Source organism: Falco peregrinus, chromosome 2, assembly GCF_023634155.1.
Source record: "Falco peregrinus isolate bFalPer1 chromosome 2, bFalPer1.pri, whole genome shotgun sequence".
NCBI lineage: Eukaryota > Metazoa > Chordata > Aves > Falconiformes > Falconidae > Falco > Falco peregrinus.
Genome location: NC_073722.1, coordinates 4,652,527 through 4,667,079, shown reverse-complemented (window position 1 = coordinate 4,667,079; position 14,553 = coordinate 4,652,527). Strand labels below are relative to the sequence as shown.

The window sequence follows — 14,553 nt, the reverse complement described above, 5'->3', positions numbered from 1 at the left end:
CCAGTTCTCAATGACCCCACTGTCCCCTCGTCTAACCCACTGAGCTTACCTGTGAGGGTGTTATGGGAGACAGTGGCAAAAGCCTTGCTGAGGTCAAGGCAGACAACATCCACCGCTCTCCCCTTGTCTACCCAGCCAGTCATTCCATCACAGAAGGCTATCAGGTTGGTCAGGCATGAACTACCCTCGGTGAATCCACTTTGTCTGTCCCTGATGACCTTCTTTTTCTCCACATGCTTGGAGATGACCTCCAGGATGACCTGTTCTATCACCTTTCCAGGGATGGAGGTGAGGCTGACGGGCCTGTAGTTTCCTGTGTTGTCCTTGAACTTTTTGAAGACTGGAGTGACACTGGCTTTCCTCCAGTCCTCAGGCACCCCTCCTGTCCTCCATGACCTTTCAGAGATGATGGAGAGTGGCTGGGCAATAACAGCTGCCAGCTCCCTCAGCATTCAGGGGTGCACCCCATTGGGGCCCATGGATTTGTGGGTGTTGGTTTTGCTCAAGTGATCTGTCGTGTGATCCTCCTCAACCAAGGGAAAGTCTTCCTTTCTCTGGACTTTCTCTCTTGCCCCCAGGGTCTGGGAAACCTGAAGGCCGGCCTGGGCAGTAAAGACTGGAGCAAAGGCAGCGTTCAGGAACCCCACCTTCTCTGGGTCCTTTTGTCACCAGGGCACCCACCTCATTCAGCAGTGGGCCCACATTTTCCCTAGTCATCCTTTTGCTATTCATGTACTGTAGTCCTTGATATCCCTTGCCAGATTTAATTCCAAGTGGATCTTAGCCTTTCTCATTGCTTCACTGCATGTTCTGATACCATGCCTGTATTCCTCCCAAGTGGCCTGTCCCTTTTCTACATCCTGTAAGCTTCCTTCTGAGGTTTGCCAGAAGGTGTTTGCTCATCCATGCAGGCCTCCTGCCCCTTTTGCTTGATCTTAGTCATAGGAATGCACCTATCTTGAGCTTGTAGGAGGTGATGCTTGAATATTAGCCAGCTGTCTTGAACTCGCCTACTTTCTAAAGCCCTAACCAAGGACCTTCCTGGAGGAATCCTGTGGAAGTGGCCGAAATTAGCTCTTCTGAAGTCAGGGTTGCAGTTCTACTTACTACCCTGCTTCCCTCATGCAGGATCCTGAGCTCCACCATGTCACGGTCACTGCAGCCAAGGCTGCCCCCAGCCCTCCCATCCTCAACCAGTCCTATGTTTGTGACTACAGTGTCCAGGAACACACATTGCCTTGTTGGTGCTTCTACCACCTGTGTCAAAGTTACCGTCAGTGCTCTGCAGGAGCCTCCTGGACTGCATGTGCCTAACTGTGTTGTCTTTCCAGCAGATATCAGTCTTCCTTGGGAACCAGAGCCTGTGATCATGAAGCTACCTCCAATTGTCTGTAGAAGGCCTCGTTGACTTCCTTATCAGGTGGCCTGTCATAAAGTCCCACAACAGTGTCCCACATGTTGGCCTGCCCCTTAATCATTACCCATAAGCTTTCAACCTGTTCTGCATCCACCCCCTAGGGTGAGCTGGATGCATTCTAGTTGCTTCCTCACATAAAGAGCGACTCTACCACCTCGGCTTGCTGGCCTGTCTTTCCTAAAAAGTACGTAGTCGTCCATGACAGCATTCCAGTCATGCAATAGCTGAACAGCTTTGGCTATTGATTTGAATGCAAGTGTATGCCTGTCAGATATATTAAATCTTGCTTTAAAAACCCAAATACTTCTGTTTGGCTCCAGTTCTGCTAAAGCATGTAGAAGGATAGGATATAAATAAACACTAGGATGTCAGCATTTTCTAGTAGTAAGAGTTTGGATTTGTGACGCTGACTTCACACACACACACACACACACCCCCCCCATTAAGTTACGAGTTTTAGCTGTTGTGTGCTTACCTAGGGATCAGCATGCTTAAAATTATTAAATTATATGGCTGGTTTGAAGACTAGTTTGTATTTCTTGCTCCTCAGAATATACATGTTGGTGACCTAAGCACCACTTATAGTATACTTTCCATCTCGGGGAAAATAGAAATTGGGTCTCTTGCCTCGGAGGCGTGGTGGAACCAATAGTGTGTCTTGACCTTACTGCTAATCCTGAGCAGCCTGTGTCAGCAAGAAGCAAACCCGAGGCTTGAACAAAAGCAACTATCCTGTTATGCGACCCAAACAGGCACTGACAGAGTAATATAAGCCTCTGTAGAATAAATCTGTTTCCTTCAGCTGCTGCTATTCTGAACCAATGCCAAGTTTTTACTTAGTGTCCAGCATTTGTTATGTAGCGGGTCAGTTTCCTGCAACTCACTGAGCTGCTGCAAGGGATGCCTTCCATGTGTAACGAGAGGCTGTTGTGTTAATCAGATTTTATTTCCTGGCTCCTTTAAGAACACTTTGGTAAAACTGGCAACCCTTTTGAGTGCTTACTTTTGTACTGGACAGATCTGTTAGATCCCATTAAAATAACTTTTGTGAAATCAGTGAAACATTCCAGTCCTGAGATTCAGATGTTTGGTGGTTGTAATGACCAGTGATTTTTAGAAAAGTTTGCAGCAAAGAGACCTTTCCCTGATATTGACCAATATTCTGGATAAGGACCCTTTGGACAGGTTCTTAAAACAGCCATTCTTGCTACTCTCAAGCAAAATGTGGACCGATACTATAGTATTGTCTAGTAGATGAGTTCAAACTGAGAGCATAAGGTGGCATCTAAATGACCTTCAGCATATTCACTGCATCTCTGAAGAATAACATTGAGCTCATGATGGTCTTAGCCCAGGGAGCTGGGTGTTTTCCAGAAAAAACTCTTACTCTAGGGCTGTTAGAAGTTCGCTTAATTCTACCGTGGGGAAAAAAAGAATTGGGTAAGCAAACCCCCACATTAGTTGTGTTTTCCTTTACTAAAAATCATGAGAACTGATGGGGTCTTTTCAGTAGTAGCCTATTACAGAGTTTTGTGGTTGGTGGTTGGTTTTTTTCAGAAGGACAGTTCAGTCAGTGTTGTATCGAAGCAGTATGCCGTCTGTCTGATAATCCTCATCCTCAAATTTGGTTAGTGCCTTAGGCTCTGCAAAAACTGCTTTTGTGGTGCTGTGTAATACGGCATGTAAGCAAAACAGCAGTAGCTCAGATGAGTTGAAAACAAGTATTTCTTGACTGTTACCAAGGAATGGCTTAGAATATTATATGTCACTTGAAACGGGAATTGTAGCACATCAAACATGGTGCATGTGATACATTGTACTTGTTGACTTGACCTACAACTGTGGTTACAAACCAGGTTCTGTGATCTTCCTCAGGTTAGCTGAGGAGGTGGTAAAACTGGGAAAATCTAGAGGCTGACCTTGGTTATCAAAGATCTGTGAAACCAGTCCAATAAAGCAAGCAGTCTTGTTTTTATTTCCAGGTGGAGGCATGTGCTAGTGATCTGTTAATTTCGTATAGGGTAGATGTTGGTCTGAGTGCAAGTAGGCTCTTGAGTTTCTAATGTTACAAACTTTCAGAGGTAAGCCAGTCATTAACTTGTTCTGGGTCACGTTCACAATGTAAGTTTCTGCTTACTGTCAAAGGAGTGGCAAGCACTGCATTAGGCTTTGTGTTTTGCTAAAACAAGTTAGACTTGTTTCAGTGTTGAAATATTTCTTTTCTCTCTGTGCCTTTTATAATGTGCTACCTCCTTTCTGTGGACGTGGGCAATATGACATCTTCTGCAGATAAACCGGAGGTTATCTAGCTTCTGCGTGGAAAAGATGTTTTCTGGTCTTCCAGAATAGTTTGAAAACAGGAAAATAAGCCAATGGCTGGGGAGGGCCTATGATTGCATATGAATAGGTTTTTGACATTGTGGATGATGGACAATTCAGGCACAGATTTAGTTAGTCCAGGATTTGACTTGTGAAAGAGCCGGGTGTTGACTACAACCACTGATAAGAGAGGGAATCTTACGCAAAGTTTACCCAAGACCCTTTGTTTAACCACTAGGCTCTCCCTGCGAAGAACTTGCTTGTAGGACCCAATAACTGTGGTCCAATAGTACTTGCGTAACTGCAATTTGTGAAACCTGATTGATAGAAAATGAGATTATTTCATCAGTTAATCTAAAAAAGGTGATGTTAAAACTATGAACTACTAAATTCTTGTATCGACTTCCAATTGTAGCCTATATAAATGCTTACCTGCTGAAAAATGGTGATTTTAATCTTCAAGGTAGTACTGTCTTGACTGCCTCTAACTAGAGATCAGGGGGAAACCTTTTTTTGCAAGCTGGAATTAAAAAATTGAGTCCTTTGATCCAATTGAATCTGCCATGGAGTATTTTACTTATGAAAACACTTGTTTAGGGTGTTGTTGGCCACCCTTAAAATCCTTTAGACTTTGAAACCATAGTTTGAAGCGTGATTATGTTTTGTAATCTTAATTGGAAAAGGAGATTAGGATCTCAGCATTAATATTGTATCTAGAGAGCTCTGAGGCTGGAGTGATTTAGAAAGCTTGATGGAATTAATTATGCTATATCCTGCAATAATAGAGTAAAACTTTTCTTAAGAAAACCTGTGTGTCTAGTAAGGACTGTCTAAGGGTGTTCTGTTGTTCTCATTGGTTCTGCGTATTGGAGGTAGCTGAGGAATGAGACTTTGCCTGACACGTTTTTAGTAATGCAGGGAGCAGTCTGATTCTTTCAATGATGTCCTAGGAAACCTTGCAGAGATCTCTCCTCTGGTGGTGAAAAGGAACAGTTGTCTCAAGCAGAATTTGCCAAGGCTCATAACTAAACTTAACGGATAAGGTGATTTTATTCCTTCAGGAAATTCCAAATGTGTCTAACCTTCCTAATTGGTTTTCTTAGGGTGGTGAGCATGCTCGAAGGTCATCTCTTCTTAACAGTGATGAACTGTTGGTTTGCTACTACGATGATGTGAGGACAGCTTATGATATCTTCCAAAGGGGTGTGCAAGTATCAAGTAAGTCTAAAATTAAAATCAATATTTTCAAAAATAATGTATAGAACTAAAGGTCTGGGCTCTCTTGAAGTGGAGTTGGGGATAGGGGATATCTACCTAACAATAAAAATGTATTAAGTGAGCATTCTTGAAGGCAGATTTAACTGTGATCTCCTGTGAAGCAGAGTTGTGTGAATGAAGTCAGTGCTGTGCTCCTTAGCCTAAGCTAACCTTGTTGCCTCTGTCCTTCCCCAGCTTCCCTCCCTGTCTCCCCTCTAAAAAATAAAAACAAAAAGTTTGCCTTCTGAAGCTGTCTGCAAAAAATCTAGATGCTTAACACTGAGAGTGTGGTTAGTGTGGTGTCAGGACAGAGGAGTCAGGGGTTGAACTTTGATTAACTTTTGGTTATCTTTTTTAGATAATGGTCCATGTCTAGGTGTTAGAAAACCAAACCAGCCGTATGAGTGGATCTCCTATAAAGAAGTAAGTAGTCTGTCTAACTTAATGCTTTTGCTTGCTGAGACCATTGTTACAACATCCAGTAATGCAGTATAACAAATCTTAATCATTTGTAGATGTCTTAAAATAGTAGAAGAATATTGCAGAAAGGTTCTAGTTCCTATTACAGTATCTTAAAGGAACAGCCTCAAATATGTGCAAGGTGGAGAAGAGTATCTCCTTCGCTTACTTTGTTTATTAACAGTTTTATTACAGAATTTTTTGAGTTACCTTGGCAGCTTTCAACACCTCATTGCTGATGTTTAGAGCTTGGACACTGTGGCTGCAGCTTTGGAGTAGTATTCAGGGACTCTGACTGCTGCTACTTCAGATGTTTGCTTCTGAAAGTGTCATTTTACACCGGGCAAAGTTCTGTCTACAGATGTTGCTTGTGCTTCTTGACAATGTGTCTCCACAGTGCTGAATGATGGCTGGATAGGGTGTTAGGCTTCTAACTAGCAGCATGCTCCTTCGTGATTGCTAAAAATACTTTATGCAAATGCTTTAACAGCTGTACACTTTCAGGTTGTTCCTGATTTAAGCAGTTATTGTCTCCAAATTTGCATAAACCTCTCCTGCTGCTGCATACTGTTAAGGTCATTAAACGCCTTTTGCGTGTATCAGACCTCACTTTTTTCAAGGTGATTTTGCTGGGCACATGTAAAGTGCAACCTCTCTTTAATAAAGCTTTGCAGTTTGAGTCATGTGACTAACATGGATTCAGGTCATGTGCTGTATGGAAAGAATTTAGGAAGTTGCCTTCCCAAGCTGTGTTTGTAGAACTAGCTGGGTTTTGCCTTATTATTCTTACACTTTTTGAAGGGAAAAATGCTATTCCCATAGGCACTGAATGAAGCAGAAGGATGGCATATGTAGTACTTGTGACCGAGCAGAAATATAATGACGAATCATTCTAGGGTCACTTCTAGGGTTTAATACAGATAAAACAGCCTTTTCTGTGTATGTGGGCTTAAGACTTAAGCTTACACTTAACACTTTCAAGTCAAGCTGGATTGTCTCTTCTGCTGCGTATTAAGTGTAAGTATAGTATCTACAATCCACGTGGTGTAATTGCACTGCAGTATTCAGGTTATCAAAGTCACAGAGGGCATCCAAAATAGTTTTACTTCATACTAGTTATTGGTTTGGGGTTTTTTGTAAGACTTAAAGTAAAATAATGTTGAAGGTTATATACTGATGAGCTTGCTCTCTTTTTGGTTTTTGTCTTCTGTCTTTATTTGCCTCTCTAGGTTTTAGACAGAGCTGAGTGTGTGGGCTCTGCATTGCTCCATCGAGGCTTCAAACCATCTCAAGTTCAATATGTAGGAATCTTCTCACAAAACAGACCTGAGGTAACTTAATTGACAGTGTGTATCTTGGTGGCCTAGCTGCTGTAGAAGTGGCCACTCCTATATCTGTTGCTTTTTGGCAGTGTACTGATCTTCACTACTACGAGTGCATTTGGTGTTGGGAAAAGGTTACAGGCTGGTATTGTAGACTCACAAACCATAGACATGGCATCTTCAGCCAAGAACCAAAACTGATGATTGACACAAGTGTTGGTGTCTTATATTGTTTTTTTGCTCCCAGAGCTGAATGCAGAAGGCTGGAGAGCAAGAAGAGAATCGGGGAATCCAGAAGAACTTAACTAATTCTCTTTCCTTTCCAGTTTATAGAGGATGCCTGTTTAATGGGAAGCTAGTGTGGTACTTGGTGAATGTAATCATCACTTGCTTTATCATAAAAAGTGGTGTTAGAGTACAAGGTAATTTAAAGTGGTTGGAAATCACAAGGAGGTGTTTAAACCCTTCAAAACACAAAGAAACACATAACGATTAAATACTTGGACAAATAGAAGATGGCTAAAGGTGATAGTTCTATCTCTGCCAGAAGCCCTGGGCACAAAGATTCTGGGAAGGAGAACTGCTGATGAAGGCAAAAATCGAAAATTAATTGTAGTTTAATAAAGGGACAGAAAGACTAAAGAAAGTGACATAAAGATGATCACCTGACAAAGCAAAATGATGTTATGAACCTGAGAACTGTGGGGAGATTTAGATTGATTAGCTAGTGTATCCATTTTAACTCAGAAGTCGTTCCAAATTGCTGTTTCTAAAAATGTTATGAAATAGGAAAGATTTCTTCTCTAGACTTGTTTATTAAATCTATATTATAGGACTGAATTTTTCTAACCTATGTTTATGTGCTTAGTAGCTGAAGCTAGTACTTGCTGCGCTAAGCTAGTTCAATCCAAATCTGTATTAACACAGGAGACTAGTTCTTAAATTTTGTCAAAAATATGCTGTCCCTCTTGATAAATTTCCCAGCTGGATGCCATTATCTGGAGCCACCTACAGCGTTGACAGGGTTATAAGTTGTATCAGTGTCTCGGTCATGCTGGACAACAGCTTGCTGTTGGATTTCTTCTGATTTCAGTTTGTCACTGAGCCTTCTCTGCTGTCATTAAAATGCAAGCTGTGTGACGAGTGACCTTCACCCCATTCCTCCTCTCCCAACCTACACCACAAAAAAACCCCTAACTCTAGCCTTGTACAGATGAAGAAAAATATTTTTTTCCAGACTCTTCAATCTGTAGTAGTTTGCTGCTGGGATTTTCCTGCTGGAATTCCAGTTCTAACAGCTACAGTTTTTTTTCTGTAATTAAAAAGGCTGGGATATCTCCAACTAGGAGGTTGTTAAATGACCTGATATTACAGACTCTGCAGTTCAGTCTCCTGTGCTTGTAACATTAGGAACTGGAAGTAAAAAAGGGAGCCAGGTGTTAGTGTTGTGCCAGTTTGAACTGTTTCTCTATAGACCTATAGTCCTCAACTGCTGGGTCAGTGCGTTTTCTGAAGGAGAGCACGGTAACGTGGTCTGCATTTGGATCACAGAGACAAAATGTGCTTGAGTTGCATTGCTCCAGCAGGCTTTGAGTTGGGTCTGGAATGAGCTGGAAAGACTTGTTTAAACCAGCAATTATAAATCTGGGATTTTCCCTGCTGAAAAGTACTGGATGGGTGTTGTGACATCTCCAACATAATCGCTAATCCAGACAGGAGATTATGTGAAGTTGGTTTTTTTGGGTGTGAAATGATTCACATTTGTCAGTTCAGGGAAAAACTGGGAAAATCCCCTAATGGGGAAAATCCTAGCACGTTACGTGCTTAAATAGTCACTGAAAACCAAACTTGGATTTAGAAATAAAAATACTACTTTCTGTTTTTGTAACTTGAAAACAGATCATCTCTTCCACAAGCAAGGAAGTTGTTCTGGATTGAGAAAACAGGACACTGAGATAGTGTCCCTTAATTCAGGATCAGAGCCACATCAGAAAAAGCAAACTGAAGCTTTCAGACTGTTGTCTGTATTCAGTACTAGTTGCTGGCTTGGGCTTTGAGAGAGATCTCGAGTGTCAAGGTTTGATATTGGTATTTAAATACTCTTAACTTTAGGAGCAAAAATGGAAGTAAAATGTCTTTGTAGTCCAGAAAATAAAGTTGTATTGAGAATGGAGGCTGCAACAGAAGCTTTTATCGCTGTATGCAGCTTTTGAAGTCCACTGTAGTAGACCCCCACTCTATTAAAATAACTACTAAACTTCAGGCTGCTGAAGGGCAATACAGGTGCCCCCTTCTTACACTTAGAGGGGGATGCTATATAGGAAGAAATACTCAGTGGATCCTTTCATGGCTGGTATAGGTGTGCCTGCTTAGACTTACCAGTATGTCTAACATCTGCATGAAAGTCTAGTTACCTGTTATCTGGCCTTGTACTAGCTTTATAAGAAGTCTTTTTGGATAAGAGGTGTACAACTTGCCTATTGCTTAAATACTTTCAGAAAAATTCCCTGCATTTAAGGCTGTCTCAGTCAGTAGAGAACTTTAGGAAACTTGCCCCTTTGTAAAACTGAGGTTTAGCAACTTTAACATAGCCTCTGTATTAGATACTATATGGAATAACCAGCTGAATGATATTTAAGTTTGTCATCATACGAGGGTGAGGAAACTGGCTAGCGTCCTACAAAAACACTGGAAAGTGTGACAAAGTCTAGGGGTGGGGAAGAGAAACAGGCACTCTTGTTAATGCAATGCTTGTTGAATTGTAAGTTCTGATAATTTTTAAAGACTCACGTTGTTTTGTTCGTGTCACTGGAACTGACTAAATGTACTGTGTCTGAGAATTTTTGTCACTTTTTGATGGGGAAAAACTGAAATGTTCCAGTTATACTGGCCTCTTTGTGTGTCCAGAGGCTCCCCTTTCAGGAGTCGCATGCTACTCTGTATTTTGGTGTAGCTAGTTGTTTACAAACTATACCAAACAAATACTATCCAGAAAAAGAATTGCATGACTATCTTATCTTAATGGTACTTTGAATGAAATCAGGCTTTCTATAAAGCATTGCCAGCTTGCATCACACAAAATAAGGCTGCAATATCTATTCTGTTTGAGTACTGCACTCGTTAGCAGGCAAATCCTACTTATAGCAGTTTGCAGGGATATAATTGGTTTTTTTATAGAAGTCTTCAGATTAAATTCCTTTAAAGAAGAATGGTTAGTCTTGAGAAATGCTGAGGAACTTTCTGGGGCTGGCTTTCTAAAAGACTTCAGTTTAACTGCCTGTGTTGCATGTCTGGCCATCAAATGAGATGCAGGTAATGTAGGGTTAAGAATACTCTGTGTATATAAATTTAATGCGTGGCAAGACATGAGCAAGCCCTTCACTGATTCATATACCATAGTAATACAGAATATTGAAGGCTTTGGCTACCTCTAACCTAAAACCAAGGAAAAAATACTGTACCCTTACTCAAAGTCTTTCTGTTAATAGGTAAACTAAGGAGACAGTTAATGTTAACTGTTTTTTCAGAAGTGCTTAAAATTACTCCTAGGGGCAGGGCTGAATTTTATTGGATTGGATTCTTTCCCATAGCTCCTTATTTCTTATTTTTTTTTCCTTTCCTCCTTCCACCGATAAAAATTCAGTAGGTCTTCTAAGTAAACAAATTATATAAACTGCCACTTTTTTTTTTTTTTAGAAAGACTTGCTCAAATGAGCTCTGTCCTGTTAGCTTCCTTGTTAAAATCCAAATATGAGTCTGTCTTGGGTCTGTTGTGGTAAGCAAACACATAGTGACTTGCATATTTTCTGTTTTGTGCAGTGGGTTATCATTGAACAGGGATGCTATGCATTCTCCATGGTGGTGGTGCCACTCTATGATACACTGGGAACGGAAGCAATTACATATATTGTGAACAAAGGTAGGCCAGTTTCAGCAGCTGCACGTGTGATGGCAGAGCTGACTGAGGGCGGAACTGTAGCCTTCTTCAGAAGTCTTCCATTACCATCTCCTGAAATATGTATGGATCTAGTCTAAACATAACTTGTCATATTTATACTGTGTTTCTCTTTCACCAGCTGACTTGTCATTGGTTTTCTGTGACAAACCTGACAAGGCCAAACTTCTGCTAACCAGCGTGGAAAAAGGGGAAACTCCAATACTCAACACCATTGTTATCATGGAGTCTTTTGGCACGGATCTTGTGCAGCGTGGCAAAAAGTGTGGGGTGGAAATCTTCAGCATGAGAGAAATAGAGGTAAGCACACTTAACCCACTTCACTGCTTTCGTCCCATTTACTTGTGGAGGAAGAAGACTGTGTCTGTTAGACGGATTTTAGGACTGGGAACAAAATGTGGTGGATTAGTTGCAAAATACTTAGCTATCTCATGGGTTGAAGTTTACTCAAAAAAGAATTAAAAAAAGAAAAACAACTTGCTAATAGTATTTTGCAATGCTCAAAATGTAAAAGTGTGTATGCCGAGATGGCAGAACGAAAGCTTGTTAACATCGTCCAGACTAAACACCAGATCGGAGTGTTAAGGCTTGCCCGTGCGAAGCAATAGCATGATAATTATATACTGTGACTAATACTTCAGAAATACTTATTTCAAAAAGAGCCTGTGTAGGTTTTGGTCTTGCAAAAAAAGGCATTTTCCCCTGTCCAGTGAATCTACAAAAGGTTTTATGGGGGAGGAGGAAAATGGCACTAAACTGTTCCAGCGTAAGCTTATAGTAATGTAGGGCAGTGAGACTTCCTGGCTTTGGAAGTAGAAACCATTTTGCTTAGCCACCTCATAATGTTCGAGTCTTGGTTTTGCTTGTAGATACTTTGTGTGCATAGGTCTCTTATGCAAGTTTATTTCATAACTTCACTCATGATTTAGAGAACTCTGTTCCCGGATCAAATTGCATAAAGTACATCTTTACTGTGAGGTTATGAAATTTGGTTTAGCCTGGTTCCAGCTGTTCTAGTGAAGACTTGGCTCACTAAGACTTGGGTGTCTCCAAGTAAGAGTGTGTGTCTTGTGCAGGTGGCAGTAACTGGTGTGAAATGCTTTGTTTCACCGAACCTGTTTTCACAGCAGTCTTAACTGCTATGTTAACAGGGCCATCTCCTGGTAAAGACACAAAAATGCCAGCATGTCTTTTAAAAGCTGATTAACTGTATGGTAGCTAACTAGCCTCAGCAAGGCTGCCAGGTTGGCATGGGGCTGAAAACATTATGCAGAGTAAGTGACTTACAGCGCACTGGGAAAGGGTTGAGTTAAACTTGGAAAAAGGTATGTCCAGCTGCAAGCTGGTACACTAAAATCAGTTTCTTTCCTTGAGTTGAACTCCAGTTTTTGGCAGAGGAAGATGCTTTCCACTGCATCTTCTGGCTGCAGAAAAACAAAACCAGGGGGTGAATGTTATCTTTAAGTTAGAAGTTTAGATACTTCAGTGACTTCCAGTAGTACTTTGTAGCTCTTAACAACACTTGATTTTTGGATTAATGTAGTAATAGGTGCTCCCAGACACTCTTGTCGAAATCTCAGGACTTGGGCAAACTGAAATATTTTTCATAGTGTTTCAGTGAGCCGTAATGAGTTTTCCCTTTCTTTTTTTAAGGGATAGAGGCTTTTAGCGACACACAAAGGGCAACTATGAACTCTTTAGGAGCTTAGATTAGAATAGAGTGACTATTTGTAGCTTTCAATACTTGTTTTCTGGATTTCTGGCTTGATCTTATTTCTCAGCTGTGGTTTATAGGTTGTGTGACCCATTCCTTTGTGTACCTCCCAGGTGCCATAAGCTTGATTTCTGGTGGCCAATATCTGTATGTTATGCTGTGGTTACTTAGAGCTGTGGAGCTGTGAATAAACGGCTTTTCAATAGGAAGAGATGTTGGAGTTCTGTTCTAGGAGATCAAAAGAAGCGTGTGGAGATCTTAGCTGTATGTTCAGCAAGTACCAGATCTTACTCAAAACAGGCTGTAGCGAAGTATTTACCTTCTGGTATGAAATGCAGACAGTTTTGAGCAGGCAGCTGCATTGTCTTAGTGGCAAATTTTTGCATAATGGTCCTGTTTCAAAAGGGTAAACTTACAAGGATGGGAATGTTACCTGTGTTCTGGACACTCCTTGTTTTTTGTTAAACCTCTTTGGGTAAGCTAAAGAGGTACATCATCATGCTAAAGGAAGTCTAGGGCTAGTAAAGAAATGCATAGTGCCATTGTTGTGTACTTGGAATGTGAAGGCAATGGTGAGGTTGATGTGTCTGCTCTCAAAGGGTGATTCCAAAGCTATACTTTAGAAAAGGTCCATTTTCATTAGGGTTACAAGTTGGACTTGGTGATCTTTTCCAACCTAAATGGCTCTCTGATCCTATTCTACAAGCTCTTAAGCTGGTATTGTTTCTAGTCTTAAATGGGCATGACAGTAATAAACCTTGATTTGAAACTTTAAAGCTCACAGATATTGGACATCAGCTTTCAAGTCTTTCATCTTAATCTTTATGCCCTTGATGATAAAAGGATCCTTTTGATACCCACTCCCTCCTGCCTAAAGAATATCATAATGGTCAGGCCTGAATAATCGTAAGGAGGGAGAGGGAAGAAGAGGTTCTAGAGGAGAGAGTCCTGCGCTCTGTCTCCACTCTTCAGTATGAGAGGAGTACAAATCATCAATGACCCTTCACAGAGAAACTTGTCTTCCTTCTCACAAGCAGTGATGTTAGTGTGGGGTGCTTACTGAGATGAGTCTTGCTCAATCTGTTCAATGGTTGTTAGTGGCATATGTCTTCTACATGATGTATGGACTTGATTGCCTGCTGTGGCTTGCTGTGACACTGCTTAACCTTGAGCGTATCTAGTGAGTGACTTCTGCTTTACTAGCTGGAAACAAAAAATCTGAGTTGTACTACTTCTGTATTTGTAAAACATGGTGGTTACAGAATAACTTTAAAATGTCCTTTAAAGCCTTTGTTACTCTTTTTATAAGCTAAAATGCCTTTACAGGCAGTCTAAATAACGGAATATTATGGTGTTTGGTAATGTTGGTCTGATAAATTTAAAGCAAAGAAGTTACATGCTCATGTCTGTACTGTTTCTCTCCCCTTTCTCTCCTTTCCGTAGGAGCTGGGAAGAACACACAGGCAGAAACCTATGGTAAGTATGAAGTTAGTTCAAGTGGCAATCTGAAGCTGGATAGCGTTCTGTAGATTAAACTAGCAAATCTCCTATAGCTCAAAAGTAACACTAATATTTCTGTGTTTTGTCCAGGAACATATTTTTCCTTGTTACCTTATTTATGCTAATACTTTCTTAACTCTCATAGCCTCCAAAGCCAGAAGATCTAGCAGTCATCTGTTTCACCAGTGGAACGACAGGTACACCTCATTACATTATGCAGAATTTATAATCCTGTGTGTGCAAAATTAATTCAGAAGCCCTCCTACTTTTTTTTTTTTTTTTTTTTTAAGACTCTCCCCGGCTGCTGCATCTTTTTGGCAAGTAGTAGCTGGGGAAGTTTTATGGTAAGGCTCCCTTTGGTGTTGTGTGGTTTTTTTATTTATTTATTTTTTTCTCCATTGATCAATACAGAGTTGCAGCATTGGGGGGTGGAAGTGTTACATTTTTGGGCTTAGAAGTAAGTACTGAACCGGTATCTCCATTACAATAAAGGCTCTGCATCAGGCTTCAGACTTTCAATTCTTCCATAGTGGTTTTTTTTTGTACTGTATTAGCAAAATTTGTTCCTTGGCCCTGAGCAACCTTGCTGTAAGACCAAAACAGACTGTCT

General features: G+C 40.9%; 1 protein-coding gene across 2 annotated transcripts in view; it reads left to right on the top strand.

Annotated features, from left to right (window-relative positions):
- The window catches only part of ACSL1 (acyl-CoA synthetase long chain family member 1), a 42,625-nt gene that overhangs the window by 13,102 nt on the left and 14,970 nt on the right, over window positions 1-14,553 (top strand). For both annotated transcript variants that reach the window (XM_055795743.1, XM_005230834.4), the window contains exons 3-9: window positions 4,840-4,954; window positions 5,352-5,416; window positions 6,682-6,783; window positions 10,594-10,693; window positions 10,851-11,029; window positions 13,887-13,919; window positions 14,089-14,140. In XM_055795743.1, coding sequence (XP_055651718.1) covers window positions 4,840-4,954; window positions 5,352-5,416; window positions 6,682-6,783; window positions 10,594-10,693; window positions 10,851-11,029; window positions 13,887-13,919; window positions 14,089-14,140 — 646 coding nt within the window. The remainder of the gene's footprint in view (window positions 1-4,839; window positions 4,955-5,351; window positions 5,417-6,681; window positions 6,784-10,593; window positions 10,694-10,850; window positions 11,030-13,886; window positions 13,920-14,088; window positions 14,141-14,553) is intronic.